This window comes from Neovison vison, chromosome 3, assembly GCF_020171115.1.
Source record: "Neovison vison isolate M4711 chromosome 3, ASM_NN_V1, whole genome shotgun sequence".
In the NCBI taxonomy this organism is placed as follows: domain Eukaryota; kingdom Metazoa; phylum Chordata; class Mammalia; order Carnivora; family Mustelidae; genus Neogale; species Neogale vison.
The window spans coordinates 90,624,340-90,647,548 of NC_058093.1; the positions used below are offsets into that span (position 1 = coordinate 90,624,340).

Genomic DNA, 23,209 nt, shown 5'->3' on the forward strand with positions numbered 1-23,209 from the left:
AGAGGAGAAAACAAAAGGCCCACTGCCCTTGCTAAAGAGCACAAGTAGTGGATTTCCCTGTCATAAGAAGACATTCATTTTCAGATACAGTGAAATGGATCTGTAGGTTTGATGGGAAGCGAAGCGGGACGCTTCTGATAAATTTTAGTATCAATACAAAGCACTTTTGAACTCTTAATAGTTTTTCAGCAAATCCTTTGTTTTCCAGGTATTTAGTCACAAAAATATATACACATCTTTTTTTCTCAGTATAATTGTCCTTTCTTTCAATCTGTAGACTGTTATATAGCTTTTGATTTTTTTTTTGTTGCTCATGGTTTGTCTCCCCCTCCACTTTCCCCCAATTCACTTTTCCTTTCCTTCTCCTAATATCCTCCCTGTTATTCCTTATGTTCCACAAGTAAGTGAAACCATATGATAATTGATTTTTCTGCTAGACTTATTTCACTCAGCATAATCTCCTCCAGTCCCATCCATGCTGATAAAAAATATGGTTATTCATCGTTTCTGATGGCTGAGTAATATTCTATTGTATATATGGACCACATATTCTTTTTTTTTTTTTAAAGATTTTATTTATTTATTTGACAGAGAGAGATCACAAGTAGGCAGAGAGGCAGGCAGAGAGAGAGAGGAGGAAGCAGGCTCCCTGCTGAGCAGAGAGCCTGATGCGGGACTCGATCACAGGACCCTGAGATCATGACCTGAGCCGAAGGCAGCGGCTTAACCCACTGAGCCACCCAGGCACCCATGGACCACATATTCTTTATCCATTTGTCTTTTGAAGGGCATCTTGGCTCTTTCCACAGTTTGGTGACTGTGGCCATTGCTGCTATGAACATTGGGGTACAGATGGTCCTTCTTTTCACTACATCTGTATCTGTGGAATAAATACCTAGTAGTACAATTGCAGGGTCATTGGGTAGCTCTATTTTTAATTTTTTGAGGAATCTGAAGTTGTTTCTCATCTTTTCTTCTGCATAAAAAATGACCATACTTTATGGACCCTTAAAAATGATAGAATAACATAAAACATAGTAAAACATTAATCACTTATAAATTAGCAAATTATTCTCTGGAGGATATTATTTACAAAACATATTTAAGCAATGAATAGGTGGCCTTACATCAAGGGAACAGGAATCTAAATGATGGATCTTGAGAAGCTGGGCTGTAGTCTGGATAAGAAGATCTTCTCTTTCTGTATAGGATACTAAGAAATTATTGTCTGTTCTGTTTATAAAGGAATTGATGTTGACATCATTTTGTATTGTATGAATTGAGTGAGGAAAATGTTTAATTTTATCCAGACACCTGAAAATGGGCAAAAACACCTGCTTCTCAAGAATATTTCAGTTCATGGCTTTGGCCTGAGGATTTACTGCAGTCTCACAAAGAAAATGAGGATGGGTTTCAAGTGATTCACTAATTATATTTCTCAAAGAAAGCCTGTACATAGAAGGTGTCCCAGCCTTTCCCTGGAGGGTGAAGTATGACATACTTGAGTGTTTTAGAAACCTCAGAGTCTATGTTTTTCCTGGAAGCCCTAGGCATTCCAATGTTATTTTAATCTTACTTGAGTCAGGAGTTATCTCCAGTTACTCCTGAAGGAATGACACAATTGTAATTAACCATATGCTCAATTTTTTCATGGCTTATATTTCTTTGCTTCCATTAGTGGTGAAACAAGATAAAGGCATTTGTTGAGACAGAGCTGAATTTATAAAATTTTCAGCTGAGTCGTAAGTTCAGGCAGAAACTAGGATCTTTAAAGGTTTTAAAGCTGAAAACAGATACACACACACACATACACACACACACACACACACACAGACTCTCTCTCTCTCTCTCTCTCTCTCTCTCACAAGTAAGATTAAGAGAAAAACAAAACAAAACTAAACAAAAAAACCACTGTCACCTAAAAGCTTCAAGCTGTTTCAATTTGCTTCAATACTCCCTTAGGGCAAATTGTTTCTTTTTTTTCTGGCAAACCTAAGTAAATAGTACTGTTTGTTGTGCAATGTAAAGCAAATACTGTCTTCTAACTTGGAAATATTTGAGGTACTCTGGTTCCAGGGAATTAAAGCCACTTTTGGGATAATAGTGAACACTTGTCTTTGTTCAAGATAGATTGCTTGACTGTGAACAAGTTTGCTTTTGGAAAGAAAAAAGTGTTTTAGTTAAGTAGGATAATGAGGACAAAAGAGTAATATAAAGCAATTACCCATTCATACTCTTTGAGTGGGTTGTCTCAAGAGGGATGAGGGCCTGAGGTTCAATATCCACATTCTTGAAGGATAACTTTATTGCAATACTTGGGCACAAGAAGGGTCAGATTCAGGTGGTCAAGCATGAGCAGTGGTATAGGTATGTAAATTCATTGACTGGAACCACAGCATAAATAGCTAGCTGGATTGGCATCTTCTTTCTATTATATATCTACTAGTTATTTTTGTACATAATAGGCTATTAATTTTGTTTATTTGTTTAACACTTGCCATATTATTGAACTCTTAATAATTTTTCAGCAAATCCTTTGTTTTCCAGGTATTTAGTCACAAAAATATATACACATTTTTTTTTCTCAGTATAATTGTCCTTTCTTTCAATCTGTAGACTGTTATATAGCTTTTGATTTTTTTTTATTTTATTTTTTTTTTTTTTTAGTTTTTGGTAAGTTAGACTAGTAAAAAAATTTTTTTCAGCTCTAAAGAATATGAGAATATAAAGATTCAGGGCAAAGTGTACAGATAAAATCTATTGCTATAGTTTAGGTGTGATCAAGGTTCACATTTCAAATATTTGGCAGCCTATGTATGGTGGGCCATCCCCAATCTGAATGAATGTCAAAAATTACAGATCATACCCTGGTGAGTACCCTCTACCGGTTCTTATCAGTCTTGGTATGTGATTTGTTAATGGCCTTACATAATCTGAGGAAATAAAAATGAAAGCCTATATCTGAAAGGTATTTTAGTCATTTTGTTATATTCATCAATGTGGAAATAAAAAATGTCTTCAAACCAGAAGGTGGTAGTCTAATTTATAGTAAGTGATCTACATTGAAATCTATTAAAATCAGTTCTCCAATTGAATAGTTAGAAAAGGGAAAATTACCCACGCTGTTAGTCATTTCTAAAGCATTTTGGTAATGCATTTTGGTAGACTCAAGAGAAACTAGCAGGAGTTTCAATATCCTACAGTATCCTCACTGGCTAACAATTAAACCATATCCATTTTTGTCCACTGACATGTACACTATGTCCAGCAACCCTGTGGCTAGACTCATAAAAGAAATATAAGTACTTACAAATTAGAACTTAAATTGTACCCCATTTATTTATTTATTTATTTAAAGATTTTATTCATTATTTGACAGAGAGAGAGATCACAAGCAGGCAGAGAGGCAGGCAGAGGAGAGGGGGAAGCAGGCTCCCCGCCGAGCAGAGAGCCCAACGTGGGGCTCGATCCCAGGACCCTGAGTTCATGACCTGAGCTGAAGGCAGAGGCTTTAACCCAGTGAGCCACCCAGGAGCCCCAATTGTACCCCATTTATTGATGCTTATATTCATATTATTCCGTACGTTTCCTTTAAAAGAGCTCCAGATTTACTTTGATCATTCATAGACCTTTTGCCCATTTAATGTGTCTGTTAATATTTTCATAGTTGTGTAACCATAATGATCATTAATTTGACAATATTTTCCTCATCTCACCTCCCCCCCCCAAGAAAAGCTCATACCAGTTCTGTTACTTTTTTATTCTCCCACCTCTGGCTCCCTAACCTGATAACCACTAATCTATTTTATGCCTTTAAAGATTTCTTGTAAAGGAAATTATAGAATAAGTAGTCTAATGTGACTGGCTTCTTTCACTTAGTACACCATTTTCGTGGTTTATCCATGTTTTAGCTTATTATCAGTACTTCATTCTTTTTTACAACTAAAACATATTCCATTGTATAGATGTACCACAATTCATTCATCCATTCACCAGCTGGTTGATATTTGAGCTATTTCTGCTTTTGGCTATTATGAATAAAACTGCAATGAACATGTGTATCCATGAGGATATACATTTTCATTTCTCTTGGGTATGGACCTACCAGTGGACTTGCTCTGTCAAGTGGTAATTATATATTTAAAATTTTGAAAACCTGCCAGAATCTTTTCTAAAACAGCTGCACTATTTTATATTCCCACCAGCAATATATGAGTGTTCTACTTCTTTGCTAAAACTTATTATCTTTTTAAATTACAGTCATCATAATGGATGTGATGTATGACTTTGATTTCCATTTCTGTGATGGCTGATAAATATCAAACATGTTTTATGTTTTATTGACCATTTGTATACCCTCATTAGTACCTGGGTTGAAAATTGAGCCTACCTCCCTGTCTTTAGATCCTATAGACAAAATTAGGATGCTTTATACTACTATATAGTTTTAAACAACAAACCTTCTATAACTTCATTGCTTTAGTAAATAAACCAATGAGTAAGAAAATAGGATACTTTCGAGAGGAGAGGCCATTATGACGTTTTGCAGTTATAGTAAATACCCTGTTAATTTTGCTGTAGGATTTAATATGCGACTGCTGTTCCAGCCAGGTGAACGGCCATGTTTTGTACTTGTAGCTCCCTCCCAAGAACGTCTTCATTGCCTTTCCCATTTTGTAAGCTCTTCTCCTGAACATTGTAAAGACAAGAAGGAGCTGTTGTACCTTTTTCAGTGGTGATGAGATGAAGGGTGTGTTCTCTAGGATGTCTTCTGGGTAGCCGTCTGAGTTGTTGTTGTTCCTGTCAGTGTGCCAGGCTGGTAGGATCAATTTCCTTGTCCAGTTCTGTGGAAGTTAAATTCCAGGAAATTAACTAGAGCCGTGGTTCTGAGTTATTTGTCTGCCTTGTATTTTTTAATGAGCTGACCTCCTCTTCTTACCTCTACAAAAACACTTCAGGACCTCATTCATGCTTAACCAAACCTAATTCCCAGTTCAAAGGAGGATGGAGGGAAGGGACCGCTCTCTCTCTTTTAAATAAGTGCATGGAATGAAGTTGTAGTATTTTTACTTGGTCATGCATCACACTTTCAATATAATTATTTTGCTGAGGTAAAAAATATGGAGTTGAAAAAAATAACACATTTATTTGTTTATTTATTTATTTAAATTATGCCCATTTTACATTCTTGAATTATGAAGGATGTTTAATTCTGTTTAATATTTTAGGAGTGGCTGACTGGATAGATAAGCATTTTACTTTAATTTTCAAACTGCATAATTATCTCCTAGGACCAGTAACTCAAAGTTCTTATTTTACCTGTTCAACTGATTCAGGAACCTTAATGTTTGAACACACACACACACACACACACACACACACACACAATCTGACATTGTGTGAAATAATCATAAAAATGATATGAATGTCTTAATGTTGCCTCAACTAAAATATTTTTCATGATTTTTAATTTTACATGTTTTTAATTAACTATTCATTAATAACAAGTACAATTTATATAAAGAGTTAGATATCTTTTTGAGAAAAAGTGTATTACTGAAATACTTTAAAGTATAGCACCAGATTATGATTAAGTATACAGTCAGGTTGTGATTTATTACAAAAATAAAACAAAAGAGATTGTACCTGGACAGTGATGTGTATTATGTACTCTAGTAAACCTAGACCTATGTCACCATGGTAAAAGAGAGTCTGCTTCATCTCAGTGGTGATAACAAGTGTTTTTTCCTGATGTAGCAGGGAAAATGTGGCCATGAAGATCTGTCAAAAGAGGCGGAAGATACAGAATAAGGGTAGATGAGTGATTGTGATCTACATGAATTTTTTCATAGCTACACCATTTCTCACCCTGTGAATAGTGAAAGAGCATAATGATGCTTACACTACTAAGAGAGTAAGCTTCATTTCTAACATGGTATGAAAGTGCAAAAAATACAGTGGAAGGGATGATTTTTTAAAATTAATAATTGAAATACCTTTAATTATTTTCAATCTCCCACCTCCTCACCTCAAGTAAGAACACAATATGATCCACATAAAGAGTTTTACAGATTTTATTGTGATTGTGTTTAATAATTTTTTCCCCATCATCTCTGGTCTAAGTTTCCATACTATCACCCACATTAATATCTGGTAAATTGTTTTGTTGAATGTGAAAGGAGGCCACTCACAGTAAATTACTGGTTATAAAATTCATGTAGAGTCAGACAAGATGAAACTAATGAGTCATTTGTTTGATTCTAGCTTTGTGTAGGGGCTATAAACCCATCTCTAAATGGTAGTGCCAAAGAACATAGGCTTTTGGAGGCAGATTAACCTAAAATCGTACTTTAACTCTATCAGTCCTGTGACCATGGGTTTCAGTTTCCTTTTTAGGAAAAGAAGAGCAGTAAAACAAATACCACCACAAAGCTTTACAGATAAAGTATTGCATGCAAAATAGTACCATTCCTAGCAGAAAGACAGTGCCCAATAGATGGTAGCTAATAATTGCATTGTTAGTGGATTTTTCTCTGTTGTGTATAGAAAAAAACTGACAAATATTGTTTTGCACTGTCACTAAGTTCTGTTAACCATCAAACTAAATATTTACCCATCTTAAACCTGAAAATAACCCTCTCTATATACCTAACTTTAGAAGAGCTGAATAATTCCTTTTAGGGTTTCCTTGAGAGAAATACATTTGAAAAGCTCTGCTTGTTACAATGTTAATTTCTTAGCATGATTGCAGAGCTATATATATTCTTCCTGAAATTAAACATGCTAAGAGTAATAACTCTGAGGAAAACAGACAACACAAAAGAAAAACTATAATAATTTGGTTATACTAAAAAAGGTACTCAAAACACCTCTGAAAAATAACACAGCTATCTTGTGTTATCCTAGTAATTGGGAACACAATTTAAGAAATAATTACTCTTTTTCACATTGTCACTTTTATGTACTGGAGTCTGTGTACTACCATTTATCTTTTCTGACAACACTTAAAGTATATGTTAGCTGGTAATTAATTTCATTTTCTTTTACTTTTATATCACATTAGTTGAATGGAATCAAAGAACTTATTACAGTAACTTATTAAAACATTCTCTACCATTGTTTAATGTAAGTGTGGGGTTAGATTTGTCTTTTCAATACTGTCGTAGTTTTTGATGTGTTTACTTTTCCTTGACATCTTCAGATATAGTATCAGGATAAAATTCATTATGATTATACCTCAGTGGGAACCTCAACATATGATTTTCAAAAGCATCTGTAAATTATTGCACAGTAGATACTTTTTGAAAATTAATGATTAAGACATGAACAAAAGAGACACCATTTTCTTAAATAAAAATCAATTCCTTAATTGAGGGCTTTTTTCTTGAGGGGGTGGTGGGACGTTTCAGACTTTAATGACATGATTTTGTAACAATTGCTCTTGTGACAAATATACCAGTTCATAACTCAGTTTTGCTGTGTATAATCAGTTATCAATTGTAGGCATCAAAATTATTATGTTTTTATTCTGGAGAATTTGTGAAGAAATTATTGCTAAAATAACATGTAGATATAGGAATGTATCTTAAATGTCTTTTCTATCCAGAAACTCTCTTTTGTAGATAAAAGTGTAAATTTTTTATTTTCTTTTTCCCATCAGATGTGGGCTCTGTTGAAGGACTTGCCTATCACAGGGCTTGGGATACACTGTACTGGACCAGCTCGACTACCTCATCCATCACCAGACACACAGTGGACCAGACTCGACCAGGAGCATTTGACAGGGAAGCAGTCATTACCATGTCAGAGGATGACCACCCACATGTGCTAGCCCTGGATGAATGCCAAAAGTAAGAAACAGTGAATTATTATTTCTTCATTAGAAGTCAAATGTTATCAAAGTTATGTTAATTTTAAAAAGAATTACCTTTTAAGGCACAGGTGTTCTTTGAAGTTCTCCTTTCCTGATTCATAAAATTATTTTTTTAAATGAGCATTATAAATGTGAATACTTAGAATCCAGACTTGTGAAATGCAAGGTATCAACTCTGTGAGAATTCCAGCAAAAGTAAATTTAAATGATGAAAGGGAAAATAGAAACAATACTATGTTGGTAAAGGTATAAGAAGACATTAAGGCATAGCTGATTGAAATGATAAATCTGAAGAAAACTGTTAACATGTATTGAAAACCAAGAGACATTTCTATAATCTAATTAAGTAATTTTAGCAACTGGGAATCTCTCCAGTTGAAATACAAAGAAAACAATAACTCTTTGTATAAAGCTATATTTTCAAAAGATTTGACAATAGTCTAAATTGTCCACATATGTTTGAAGATATATTGTGCAGGCATTTATAATAATACTTACAAAGAGTTTGTGACAAGAAGAAATGCTCAGGGCTATGGAGTATGGAGTATGGAGCTCAGGCTATAGAGTAATAAAAAAAATTAGAAAAATATTCATGTTTGGTGTGGATGCCATAAGGAAGCAATTGTATGAAAAAAAGAATAATGAAGCTTGGGTTAGGCAGAAAAAAAGATATTTATGAAGTTCCACTTCCATATAATATGATAAGAATATTTGTTAACCACTGGAAAGTCCTTTTGTTCTTAAATTAATCAAATAAACAACAATCAGACAAATCTGGCTTTTACCACATAGAATTAGAAGAAATCTTTTTAGATGTGGCAAAGAAAAAAAAAATGAAGAATAAAAAAAAATATTGATAGACGCTCACCCTGACCACTTAAGGAGTGTGTGTAAATTAGTCAGTATATGACTAACTAAATCTAGACACTCTTAAGAGCTAGAAAAGAGATTATATTTAATTCATTTAACACCTCCATCTTATAAGCGAAGACTCAAGGTTGAGAGAAAGTTGATTCCTCACACAGCTCTGGTGACCTAGCTCAGATGGACACAGGCACTCAGATGCCTGGGCAGAGCTGGTTCCTCTCATACCACAGACCTACCACATTACAGCTTGTTGTTGAATCAAGTGCATTGATCTTGAAGGTTCACCAGGAGAATCTGAGAACAATAAGAAGTGTTCTGCAATTAATCAAAGGAATTTCTACGACAATTTTGAAATAAACCTAAGGGTGATAATTGATAATATTATATATGGTTAGTTTTAACTGATAAGTTAAAACTAGTTAACTAGTTAACTGATAAGTGCTTTATCCTATAATATGTATTACATAAGCTAAAATTACACTTCATCTTACATATAGTGAACTGTAAATTAGAATTAAACACACTGAAATGTTTTAACTGAAAATTACATGTAACTAAAATTTAAAGTATTTTTTTTACTATGCGTATCAACGACACATTCAAATCACTTTTGAAAATACATGTCAGTTGGTTAACAGAAATTTTAAAATTAAATTTTAAATTCTAGGTAAAGAAACCATTTGAGTTCAAAACTTGGTTTAGTTACTATAATTTTATTTTATTTTTATTCTTTTTAAAGATTTTATTTATTTACTTGACAGACAGAGATCATAAGTAGACAGAGAGGCATGCCCAGAGAGAGGAAGGGAAGCAGGCTCCCTGCTAAGCAGAGAGCTCAATGTGATGCTCGATTCCAGGACTCTGAGATCATGACCTGACCTGAAGGCAGAGGCTTTAACCCACCTGAGCCACCCAGGTGCCCCCAGTTACTATAATTTTAATTCTCAAGCTCTCTGACCTCCATTTTCTTATTTATGAAATGAAAGGTGAAATTAAAAGAATATTAATACCTTCAGAAATTCTGTTATTCTAAAACCAATAATTGAGGAAAATACGGCAGGTAAGTGTGCTTAATACTTTGTATTATATGGATAACTTCTAAAATGACTTAACTATTTTTCTTTGAAAAGTCAGAGTGTATGGATAAAACTACTGTGTCATTTAAGAAACTGGAATACCATTTGTTTTTGCAAATTTACTCATTTAAAGGACAACATATTTTTGACACTTGCTCACTTAGAAAACTTTCATGTTCCATAGGACAGATGAAAAGGCTATGAAACATTTTAACAAAGAGCATAGTTGACCCAGCTTTTCTTGGTGGGGGTTTTAAACTAGCAAATAGGAAGATTTTTGTTGTGACTTGAATATCGTTCAGTTATAAATGTTGGTTATAATTTTATATGAACTTTAAATGATTATACATAGGAATGGTATATATAATCTTGCTGTAAATATGAAATATTATTTCAAATAATCTTTCTTTGTCAACATATATTAAGCATTTTTTTCAAATATGTAGAATAGCCTGCCTGTCAGCCTCTCTCTCTTCCTCCATTCTTCCCTTCCTCCTTTTTCCTCCTTCCTTCCTTCCTACCTTCCTTCCTTCCTTCCCTGTTCCCTTCCTTCCCTTGTTTCATTCTTAGCAGCAACAACCAGTCTTCAAGTAAACTCTTAGGGACAGTCCTATAGATAAAAGAAGAGAAAGAAGAGTTGTTTTGGTAAAAATGGGGATTAGAAACTGGAACTCTACAGGCTCTATTTTTCCAGTGACTTGTAAAGGCTTCCCCAAAGAACAGGTTAACAAACACTGATTTAAAGCATTCTATAAAATCTGTATGTAATAGATAATATTTATAGGAAGTTGAGGGTAACCTTGGAATTCCAAAAGCAACATTGTCATTTATAAAAATATCAAACTGACAAAGAGAGAAAAAAAGAAATTAAAGAAATATAGGAGTTTATTAATTGTATTTCTCTAAAACATATGCAAAGGAGAATGCAAAATTTAAAAAGCAAACCAGGAAAGAGAAGGAGATTTAGATATTTGCCAAATAAAGAAAGAGATAACTGTTTCACCTATGATTAAAATAAATTATCGCTATACATCAAATTGACCCAATTAAATTATTTGAGAGAATGTACAAAACAAGTGTTTTTCAGAAATTGTTTCTAGGTTTTATTTAAGGAACTGAGAAAAAATACATGCATAAGAATATACATATCTCCACTTATTACCTAGACTTCCTTAAGGGTCATCAAATATGAGACAATTAAATTTAATTTTTTCTCTTTAAAGCTCGACATAGCTATGTTTCTACTGTTTCTGTTCTTAATGAAAACTTTAATTTATTATCATAATTTTCATTTTAATTAGTTTAATGTTTTGGACCAACTGGAATGAACAGCATCCGAGTATCATGAGATCTACGCTGACTGGGAAAAACGCTCAAGTGGTGGTCAGTACAGACATACTCACTCCAAATGGTCTCACTATTGACCACCGTGCAGAGAAGCTGTATTTCTCAGATGGCAGCCTGGGAAAAATTGAAAGATGTGAATATGATGGATCCCAGAGACATGTAAGTTGACTGAGAATTTCTTGATTATAGATTTAAACAATCATACTTTTAAAATATATGCTTTGTACTTGTCTAAAATATGTATATAAAGGATTTCAAAATATGTAATTGTTTGAACCAATCCAATTGAATATACAGTGAAAAAGAAAACAGGATAATATTTTGAAAAATTTGTTCAAGTGCATTCGGTACCAAAGAGACAGTCTAACTCTTACAGACTTTATTCTGGAGAAACAGTAACTGAGTTTTTCCTAATTATTAGTTGAGCTGGAATTGTTAGAGTGATTTGCATAAGTTTCATTGTTATTTATATTTTTTTAAATGTGAAATGAAACTGATTTGCTACCCTGGGATAAAAGAACATTGGAAAAGAAGAAAATAAGCCTCTGTCTGTGTTTGGGTTCTCAAAGCATCCTAAAAAGCTTTGAAGAGAGAAGAATGGGAATTCTTTCAGGGTCATGCATATTCTTTCTTTTCTGTGGGCTCCTCATAAAATGTTAATGCAACAGTCTTTATGCTGCCCCTGTAGAACCTTTACAGCAGGTATTTAGGGCTTATAGAATAGTAAAAGTCCTGTGTGCACCACTTATCTTATTAGAACATCAGTCCTTAGCAACTGGGAAAGCTGAGATCAGGAAATTAAGATCTGGGTGGTAACGCAACTGGGGAAATCTTTGCCCTTGCACCAGCAGCCCAGTGCATGCCTGAATGACAAAGTGATCCTGAGGCTCTACACTCCTCCACTGCATTTCCTAAAGGGTCACATAGTAAGTCTTTGAAGCTTTATGGGCCATATTGTCTCTATCACACCTGCAATGCCTTATAGTGCCTATTCCCTTATAGAGAGTGCGTAAATGAATGGGTATGACAGCATTTCAGTAAAATTTGATTTACAGAAACAGGCAATCAACTAGTAGTCCCTAATTTGTTAATGCCTAGTCTATATCATTAAGCATACTATTTAATTCAATTGAATATATGCCTACAAATATATTTATATATATATATATATACACACATCTATATATTATGTGTATATGTATATAAATATGCATTGTATATTTATATATTATAGATATAGAAATAGATAATTATTCCTGGGCAACTAATTGTATTTACATATATGTGTATATGTCTGTATCTTTACACATAGATATAGATATGCATATGTGTGTGTGACAGAAACAGAGAGAGAGAGAAAATTCTTGAAGAAATACATTGATTTACATTTTAGCACAGGTACCTCATCTTATTGTGGAGTGACTACCTTGAGTAGTACTATTACAGGACAGTTGAGTGCTTAAGGAATATGGAAATAATGAGCTAAGACCTGATGAGTTTAGTTTGTAGCAATAACTGTGATGAAAATCTTGGTCTAACTTTTCTAATTAAAAGCCATGGGAGGTAATAAACAAAATATACAAAGAACTCACACAACTCAACAGCAAAAAACAAAAACAAAACAAAAAAACCCCACAACCCACCACCACCAACAACAAAAAAACCCCAATTCCGCCCCCAAAAAACCCCAAAAGAGTCTGATTTGAAAATGGGCAGAAGAATGGAATGCACATTTTTCCAGATGGTCAACAGACACATGAAAAGATGCTCAACATTACTCATCAGGGAAATGTAAATCAAAACCACAATGATCAGGGTGCCTGGGTGGCTCAGTCAGTTAAGCATCTGCCTTTGGCTCAGGTCATGACCCCCAGGTCCTGGATTGAGAACCACATTGGGCTCCCTGCTCAGTGGGGACCCTGCTTCTCCCTGCCCCTGTTGCTTGTTCTCTCTCTCTTAAGATCTAAATAAATAAATAAATAAATAAAATCTTTTAAAAAAGAGGTATCACCTTTTACCTTTTAGAATGGCTAGCATCGGGACGCCTGGGTGGCTCAGTTGGTTGGACGACTTCCTTCCGCTCAGGTCATGATCCCGGAGTCACGGGATCGAGTCCCGCATCGGGCTCCCGGCTCCACGGGGAGTCTGCTTCTCTCTCTGACCTTCTCCTCACTCATGTTCTCTCTCACTGTCTCTCTCTCAAATAAATAAATAAAAAATCTTTAAAAAAAAAAAAAAGAATGGCTAGCATCAAAAAAAAAGAAATGAGTATTGGCAAGGATATAGAGAAAAGGGAACACTGTGGACTGATGGTGAAAATGTAAATTTTCACCACTATGGAAAATAGTACGGAAGTTTCTCAAAAAATTTTCACTACTATGGAAAACAGTATGGAATTTCTCAAAAAATTAAAAACAGAAATACCATATAATCCAGCCATTCCACTTCTAAGGAAACCAAGAAAACAAAAATGAACATTTGAAAAGTTAGATCCAGTCCTCTGATGATTGTAGCATTGTATATGATTAGTGAAATGTGGAAGCAATCCATGTATCCATCAATAGCCAAATGACTAAAGAAAATATAGTATATTTATATAATGGGATATTATTCAACCATAAAAAAAAATTATATTTTGCCATTTGTGACAATGTGGGTAGACCTTGAGGCATTCTAAGGGAAATAAGTTAGAAAAAAACCAATATCTTATGACCTCCTTTAGATGTAGAATCATAAAAAACAAGCAAGTAAACGAACAGCTCATAGATCCAGAGAACACATTGGTAGTTAAAAGAGATGGTGGGAGTGGGAGAAATGGGTATTCTTTTTTCCTTAGTGTAAATAAATTAAATGCTTTTTAATGAAATAAAACGATAGTTATTAGATGAAAATTAACCATCATCAGTAAAAAAAAAAAATAGTAAATTAAAAATAAAGGCCAATCATTCAATCTTCATAAATTTTAGTTTTCTAATATGTTATGCAAATTCTCTACCTAACTTTCAAGGTTATTATGACAATATAGTACAAAAGTGTGTGCCCAAGAATATAGCAAAGAAACTCCAAATGAAGGTTTTGGATAATGTTTTTAAAATGTCAGTCAGGGGGTGCCTGGGTGGCTCAGTGGGTTAAGCCGCTGCCTTCAACTCAGGTCATGATCTCAGGGTCCTGGGATCGAGTCCTGCATCGGGCTCTCTGCTCAGCAGGGAGCCTGCTTCCTCCTCTCTCTCTCTGCCTGCCTCTCTGCCTATTTGTGATCTCTCTCTGTCAAATAAATAAATAAATAAATAAATAAATAAATAAATAAAAAGACTTTAAAATGTCAGTCAGGAAAATCATTGTCCTGGATGTGGTACTACTTTCTACTAGGGACTAATATAGAAAATGCTTCTGTAGTGCCTTATAGCAATGTTTTATCCACCTCAATTTATTTTTTTTAATATACCTTCTCTGCTTTTACCCCTACAGTATACTTTTATGTATGGCAATTATAGCTACTCTAAGTTGTTCAGTCATCAGATCTCTAACATAACTTAAAAGATTTCTTTTGACACTTAGAAAAATATATGCCTAGTTAAGATTTCAACTCTCCATTTTGCATCCTTGTCTAAACAAGGGTACTTTCTGGCAGGCTATAGTGAACAGTATTGTATTGTTTATTTGAAATTTCTGAGAGTAGATTTTAAATATTCTCATCAACACCACCACCATGCACACACACACACAAATTCTAACTATGTGAGGTTATGGAAGTATCAGCAAACCTTATTGTGGTAATCATTTTGCAGTATATACAATATCAAATCATCATGTTGTACACTTTAAGCTTATACATGTTATATGTCAATTATATTTCAATAAAATTGGGGGAAAAATTCTCTCCTGTAGAGAGGCAAATTTGAGGAGAACATTACTTTAAAGGTTATGATTTTATCCCCACACATGACACTAACCAATTTTGTCTCAAACTTAGAGTTACATGTTACTCTTTTTCTACTTTTATCATAAAAAAAAAATCTGATTTGGCCCAAAAACTTGGAAAATATTTCAAAATTTATTACATTTTTACATCCATCTAGATTTCCTTATCTTTATCTTCATTGCAAAGGAGCAAATCTGTTTCCCATTCATCTGGCTTTTAATAAATACGCATGTGGATAGTTGAATTATAGAAACCATAGGGCCATATAAATAATACAATGAAGATTTCAAAGTTATATAATCTCTAGTAGCTTCTGCTTTATTCCGTCTTTGAGAAAAATAAATTCTGCAGAGTTCCATTTTAACTAATAGCAATTTTTTATTTAGTAAAATGCACATGGAATACTGCAGAGATTTTTCTGTTACCTAAAAACATAGGACAGAGAAAATGTGTTAACTTTTTATTATAAATACAATCAAATATTGACATAAAACTGTTTTCATTTGTGTCTTCTTTCTTTTTTTTTTAAATGAAGTGTAGTTGACATAAAATATTACATGAATTTTAGGTGTACAACATCATGATTCAACATTTATAGACATTACAAAGTGATCAGACATTTAGTCTAGGTGCCATCTGTCACCATATAAAGTTATTACATTATTGACTGTATTCCCAATGCTGTGCTTTTAATACCTGTGACTTATTTTATAACTGGAAGTTTGTACCTCTTAATCCCCTTCATCTATTTTGCCCAACCCACCAAATCCTTTACCTCTGGCAACTAGCAGTTTGCTTCTGTATCTATGAGTCTGCTTTCGTTTTGTCAGTTTATTTTGTATTTTTGGTTCCACATGTAAATGAGATCATACAGCATTTGACTTTCTCTGACTTATTTCATGTTGCATAATACCCTCTAAATCCATCTGTGTTATCACAAAAGGCAAGAGTTCATTCTTTTTGATGGGTGAGGTAATATTCCAATATATATGTATTTTATGTATTTTACTTGGTCTCTAGCTATTCATCTGTTGATGGGCACTTGGGTTGCTTACACATCTTGGCTATTGTAAATAATGCTGTAATGAACGTATCTTTTCAAATTAGAGTTTTTGTTTTCTTTGGATAAATACCCAGAGGTGGAACTACTGAATTATATGACACTTCTATTTTTAGTTTTCTAAGGAACTTCCATACTGTTTTCCACAGTGGCTGCACCAATTTATATTCTCAACATCAGCAGATGACCATTCCCATTTCTCCATATCCTTTCCAACATTTGTTATTTCTTGTTTTTTTTTTTTTTTTTGATACTAACCATTCTGAGAGGGCTAAGCTGATATGTCATTACTGCATTTCCCTGATAATTAGTGATGTTGGGCATCTTTTCATGTATGTGTTGGCCGTCTGTATGTTCTTCAGAAAAATCTCTATTCAGGTCCTCTTGCTCATTTTTAATTAAAGTGAATACTTCATTAAGAATTTGTGCATGTATGTTTATGAAGGAAGAATATTGGTCTGTAATTTTTTTTTTTCAATGCTCTTGTCTGGTTTTGGTATTAGGGTAATGCTGGCCTTGTAGCAAATTTTTTTAATATCTGTGACTTCCAAATTTGGAAGCATCCTCTTCTCTTTAACTTTTTGGAATAGTTTGAGAAGAATAGGTAATATTTGTTCTTCATAGATTTAGTAAAATTGTTTTTTGGGAGGTTTTTGATTACTATTTCAATTTCATTGCTGGGAATCATTCTGTTCACATTTTCTTTCTTTTTTTTTTTTCTGATTAAGTCTTGGAAAAGTGTACATTTCTAGGAATTTGTCCTTTTCTTCTAGGTTGTTCAGTTTGTTGGCATATAGTTGTTCCTAGCAGTCTCTTGTAATCCTTTGTATTTCATTTTTTTTTAAGATTTTATGTATTTATTTGACAGAGAGAAAGAGGGAGAGCACAAGTAGGCAGAGCAGCAGGCAGAGGGAGAGGGAGAAGCAGACCTCCCTGAGTAGTGTCCCCGATATCAGGCCCCATCCCAGAACCCTGGGATCATGACCTGAGCTGAAAGCAGACAATTAACCAACTGAGCCACCCAGGCACCCCCAATCCTTTATATTTCTCTGTTGTCAGTTGTAATTTCTACTCTTTGATTTCTTGATGAAATTGGCTAAAGTTTATCAATTTTATTTACCTTTTTGCAGAACCTTATTTTAGTTTTATTGATCTTTTTTGTCTTTATATTTCATTTATTTCTGCTCTTATCTTTATTATTTCCTTCTTTTACTAACTTTAAACTATGTTTGTTCTTTCTTTTCTTCCTATGAGGTGTAAGGTTAGATTGTTTTTTGAGGTTTTTCTTGTTTCTTGAGGTAGGGTTGTATCATTATAAACTTCCCTCTTAGAACTTGTTTTGCTGGGTTCCATAGATTTTAGAGTATTTTGTGTCCAATTTTATTTTCCCCATGTATTCTTTTTATTTCCTTTTTGATTTCTTCATTGACTCACTTGTTTAATAACATGTTGCTTAATATCTACATCTTTGTGAATTTATAGTCTTTCTCTTGTAACTAACTTCTAGTTTTATACTGTTATGATAAGGAAAAGCACTTCTTAAACTTACTGAGACTTGTTTTGTGTTCTAACATGTGACCAATCCTAGAGTGTTCCATGTGCACTTGAAAACAAGGTAATCAGCAGTTTTTTTGGCTGGCATGTTCTGTATGTATCTATTAAGTCCATTTATTCTAATGTGTAGTTTAAAGCCAATATTTCCATATTGATTTTATATCTGGATGGGCTATTCATTGATATATCTGGGGTGTTATAGTCTCCTACTATGGTTATATTACTGTCTGTTTCTCCCTTTATGTCTGGTAATATTTGCTCTCTATATTTAGGTACTCTAATGTTGGGGGCATAGATATTTAAAACTGGTGTATTCTCTTGTTGGATTGATTCCTTTATCATTATGTCATGCCCACTTTTCACTTGTCGCAGTGTTTTAAAGTCTATTGTTTTGGGGGCACCTGGGTGGCTCAGTCATTAAATATCTGCCTTTGGCTCAGGTCATGATCCCAGGGGTCCTGGGATCAAGCCCATCATCAGACTCCCTACTCAGTGGGAAGCCTGCTTTTCCCTCTCCCACTCCTCCTGCTTCCATTCCCTCTCTCTGTTAAATAAATAAGAAAAAATCTTTTTAAAAAGTCTATTGTTTTGTTTTGATTCAAATATTACTGCTGCAGATTTCTTTTTGCTTTCATTTGCATGGACTATCTCTTTCCAACCCTTTACTTCCTATCTGTATGCCTATAGGTCTGAAGTGACTGTCTTATAGACAACATAGACATGGAACTTGATTTTTTAAATTCATTCAGCTTTGTCTTTTGGAAGGCAGCTATGCTCAACATTATACCACCATTGCTGCCCATCCTATGTCTTTTGATTGAATCATTTAGTATACTTAACATTTAAAGTAATTACTGATAGGTATGTATATTGCCAATTTGTTAACTGTTTTTAAGTTGTTTTCTGAAGTTTGTCTCTGCTCTTCTCTTCTTCTGTTGCTCTCTTCTTTGTGACTGACAACTTTCTTTAGTGTTATGTTTGGATTATTTTCTCTTTGTGTTTCATGTAATTATATAGTTTCTTCCTTTGTGATTACAATGGAATTAATATAAATTGAAATATTCATATATAAGAGAGATATTTATAAATTTTAAATTAAATATATATTTATAAATGTTTATAAATGTTATTTATATATTTATAAAACATATTTGTAAATATATATTTATATAATCAGTCTACTTCAAGTTGATGGTCACTTAAGTTCAGACATGTTCTAAAGTCACTAAAGTTTTACTACCCAACCATGTTTTATGTTTTTGAGGTCATACTTTACATTTTTAAATTTTGTGAATTCTCTAATTGTTGTTGATACAGTTGACTTTATTCCTTTTGTCATTTATCCTTCATACTAGCTTTGTAAGTGGTTGATCTATGCTTCTATTGCATGTTTGCTTTTACTAAGAGATTTTTTTTTTTCCTTTTATAATTTTCTTACTTCTAGTGATGGCCATTTCTTTTCTGTTTGAAGAAATCCCTTTGAAATTTTTTATAAGGCCAGTTTAGTTGTGATAAACTCCTTTAACTTTGTCTGAGAAACTCTTTATCTCTCTTTCAGTTCTGACTTAAAATCTTGCGAGGTAGAGTCTTTTTGGTTGTAATTTTTTTTCCCCCCTCACTTTGAATATATTGGACCACTCTCTTCTGGTCTACAAACTTTCTGCTGAAAAATCAACTGGTAGTCTTATGAGGGTTCTCTTGCATATAACTAGCTGCTTTTGTCTTCCTGCTTTTGAGATTCTCCATTTTAAAATTTTGACCTTTTAATTATAATGTGTCTTGGTATAGAACTTTTTGGGTTCATTTTGTTGGGAACTCTCTTTGATTCCTGAACCTAGAAGTCTGTTTCCATCCCCACATTAGGGAAGTGTTAGCTATTAATCCTTCAAATAAGTTTTCTGCTCCTTTCTCTTTTCTCCTTCTAAAACCCCGATAAGAACATAATGTTGTTATAGAGATCCCTTAAACTCTCTTCATGTTTTGTTTATTTATTTTTTTAATTTTGGCTGTTCAACCTGGGTGATTTGACCGCCCTGTTTTCCAGACTGCTGATCTGTTCTTCTGCATCATCTAATCGGCTATTGATTTCCTCTAGCATATTTTTAAAATTTCAGTTATTATATTCTTCAACTCTTATACCTAAAAGCGTATTATCTATCTCTCTGCTAAAGTTCTAATTGTCTTCATCCATTCTTTAGTGTTCTGTGAGTGTCTTTATGAACATTGCTTTGAACTCTTTATCAGAAAGATTGCTTATTCCATTTTGTTTAGCTTTTTTGTTTTGTTCTGTTTTTGTGTTTTGTTTTGTTTTGTTTTGTTTTGTTTTTTTCCTCTGAGGTTTCTTCTTTTTCTTTAATTTGGAATATGTTCCTCCATCTCCTCATTTTGCCTAACTCTCTGTTAGGGTGGCTGTATATCTCCTAGTGATGAAAGTAGTGGTCTTATGCAGAAGGTATCCTGTGGGGTCCAGATGAATAACCCCCCTTCATCACCAGAAACAGGTGTTCCAGTTGTGCCCCCTGTGTACCCTTCTATTGTGGCTGGACTGAGACTTCTGTGGGCACACTTGTGAGTGGGATTGTTTCCTGAACCCCATGTCCTAGGGTGGGAGCCACTTGAGAGTAGCACCAGTCCAGGCTGAGGCTACCAGCAGGATCCCACAGGTGAGAGCTTCTTTGAAGGGGTGCTGGTCCTGGCCAGTGCTACCTGCTGGATGAGGCTGCTCACTAAATGTGGTGGAGTGGGAGCCACTTTGCAGGTAGGGAGTATGCTGATATGCCCATCTATCTTTCCATTTTAAGGCAAATTAGGTAGAACCAGGATTTAGATGACTCAGAATCTTTCATTATCACATCTATCTTAGTTTCATAAAAATTACTATAATAACCTCAAAAATTAAGAACCTCAAAACTTCAGGCCAATGCAAAAATGCTAAACCACTTATTTACAAAATTAGCTCTTCCTCTACTTTCTTCCCAAAGCCCTAAAAGCTCCAAATAATATTACTCCCCCATAATCCCTCCTTAATGACAGAGTGATTATCTTTCAAGATAATGGTTTTTAGGTCTGTGTCACAGATTCCATACGTGAAGATAAACTGAACAATATTCTCTTTTAATATGATAAGTGGAAGAAGGCTGATCTCTGTGAGTGGGAGGGGCTTTTTCTTTCTTTTGAAAGTTTGTGTAATAGACTGGTAAGCTCCAATGCAAATCTAGATACTAGCATTTAACTCATGACACTGTTCCTAAAAGCCTCATTTATGAAAGAGCCCTCTATGAGTGAATTTAAGGTCTATAGAATAAGAAAAGATTGGAGATAAATTAATAATTGCAATTCTGTTCCAAATGTAAGATATGAATTCAAAATATTAAGAATTATAATTGAAATGTCAAAAATTTATTTTAGTATTGTTAGCCATCTTTGAATGAACCTGTATTTTATCAGCTTAACTAGATTTGAGGACAGGGGTCATCTTTTCTACATCTTTGAATTCACAGTGACTTTTATCTTCACAAAATTAGGGAACATTATTTCTGTTGATTTTAGCTGTTATGTGTTTTAATAGCAAATAATGTACACATGAACACTCCCCATCTCAACATCGCTGCCAGATGATTGTTTAAGCACACCTTGAACATTGTCATTTTTTTTTTCTTATTTCACTGGATATACTTGATGAAACAGCTTATTTTAGTTTTAAGCATTTTTTTTCTTTTTTGAGGCTAAATTTATTTATGAATATGGTTTTTAAGTCTCAGTTTAGGCTTCTGATATAAACTTGAACACACCAGCATTTTTTCTCTCTCTCTGACAATGCTTCAAATACTTAGTGAGAATTGTTTTCAAGACAGTCATTACCACTTTGATTGGGTTAATTTACTTTGTACAATACTTTTACATACAAAAGACATGAGGCAAATCTCCATGCAAGTAAGGAAACAGGATCTGACCTTTCTATAGGTGCACAAGGATTTAGGAATTGAGTGAACTTTTACCAAAAAAAGGGGGTTCTTTATGCTCTCATTTATTTTAATAACAGTATAGTCTAAGAACTATAGACTGGTTAGATGGCCCTCCTGTAGTGACCTGACCATTGTAATTTGAAATGTAAAGAAAACACTGAAGTATTTTTTTCATGGGTAGACATAATCCAATCTCCAATAATGCATAAGATTCAATTTTTTTTACTTTCAACCTTCATGTTCTCTTACTTTATCATGTTCATTGGATAAAGGTATGTGTATGTGTCCAAAGTTATCTTATTCTTTTGCCAGTTATCAGAATTCTGTGATTGCTCTGCCATAGTGTCCATGGTTAATGCCATGGAATTACCACTCATTTCTATATATTAACCACTGTGTCTTATGTTTTAATCATTATTTTGTACACAGAATATCTTGAATGCCATTTTTTAAGTTGACTTAAATTTCTGGATACCTTCTATAATTTTGAGCCTCTTTTCATGGTTAATTACCTATTTTTATAATCTATTACTAAGATATCCATAGAACTATGAGACTGAGAGTTTAAGTGAGAGCTAAGTCATCTATTATCTTTAGGAAAAGTTAAAGATGCAATCTAGCTTAAGTTTAAAGATTTAATAACAAGATATTCCCCTTGAAAGAAAATAAATGATATTTTTTCTGTAAAAAAAAAAATTCTAGGAGTATATAGTATCATGCTAACTCTAAAAATGCTTCTGTTACATGATGACTGTTGAAAGAGTAGAACAATTTTTCTGATATCCTATCCACTTGGGATTTTTTATTTTCCCACTTATATCTCTTTAACTAACATATGTAAAAAAGTATGACCAGAATCAATACTAAACTTGAAATGTTCCTGTTCAGGTGAGTTGAAGTCTTAGAAATCAAAGAATACCTTTTAGAACAGATTTCTTGTTAGATCCCCACAGAAGCTAAATGCTTCTTATCTGAAAAATTCCTGTGTAGCTAGTTGAGTTCATTCTAATCTTCTATTGGTTGGTTAGTCTGTGTCAGGAACGTGTGTGTGTGTGTGTGTGTGTGTGTTTGTGTGTGTGTGTTTCCTATTATCTTCATTGCTCACTCCTATTGTGTTCCCCTTGGGCAACCATATTAATGTGATTGATATATTTCCTTAGAATTTGTATATACTTTTTTTTCAAACAAGTAAATAAACCAACATAATGAATTTTATTTTTTTATATTTGGGCAAAGGCACTGCAGAAATGTGTCACAGGGGAAAACCATAGGATTGAAAATAATGATATTGGGCCACCTGGGTAGCTCAGTGGGTTAAGTCTCTGCCTTCGGCTCAGGTCATGATCTCAGGGTCCTGGGTTCAAGCCCTGCATCAGGCTCTCTGTTCAGCAGGGAGCCTGCTTCTCCCTTTCTCTCTCTGCCTGCCTCTCTACCTACTTGTGATGTCTGTCAAATAAATAAAATCTTTAAAAAGTGATATTTAGGAAGTAGAAAGTAAAGTTATGAAGCTTTAAAAGTTATATGAAAGATTTAGGTGCTGACCAT

General features: G+C 33.8%; 1 protein-coding gene across 1 annotated transcript in view; it reads left to right on the forward strand.

Annotated features, from left to right (window-relative positions):
• LRP1B (LDL receptor related protein 1B) overlaps window positions 1-23,209 on the forward strand; it is a 1,985,448-nt gene that overhangs the window by 1,625,930 nt on the left and 336,309 nt on the right. The window contains exons 42-43 of the mRNA XM_044242553.1: window positions 7,661-7,850; window positions 11,118-11,322. Coding sequence (XP_044098488.1) covers window positions 7,661-7,850; window positions 11,118-11,322 — 395 coding nt within the window. The remainder of the gene's footprint in view (window positions 1-7,660; window positions 7,851-11,117; window positions 11,323-23,209) is intronic.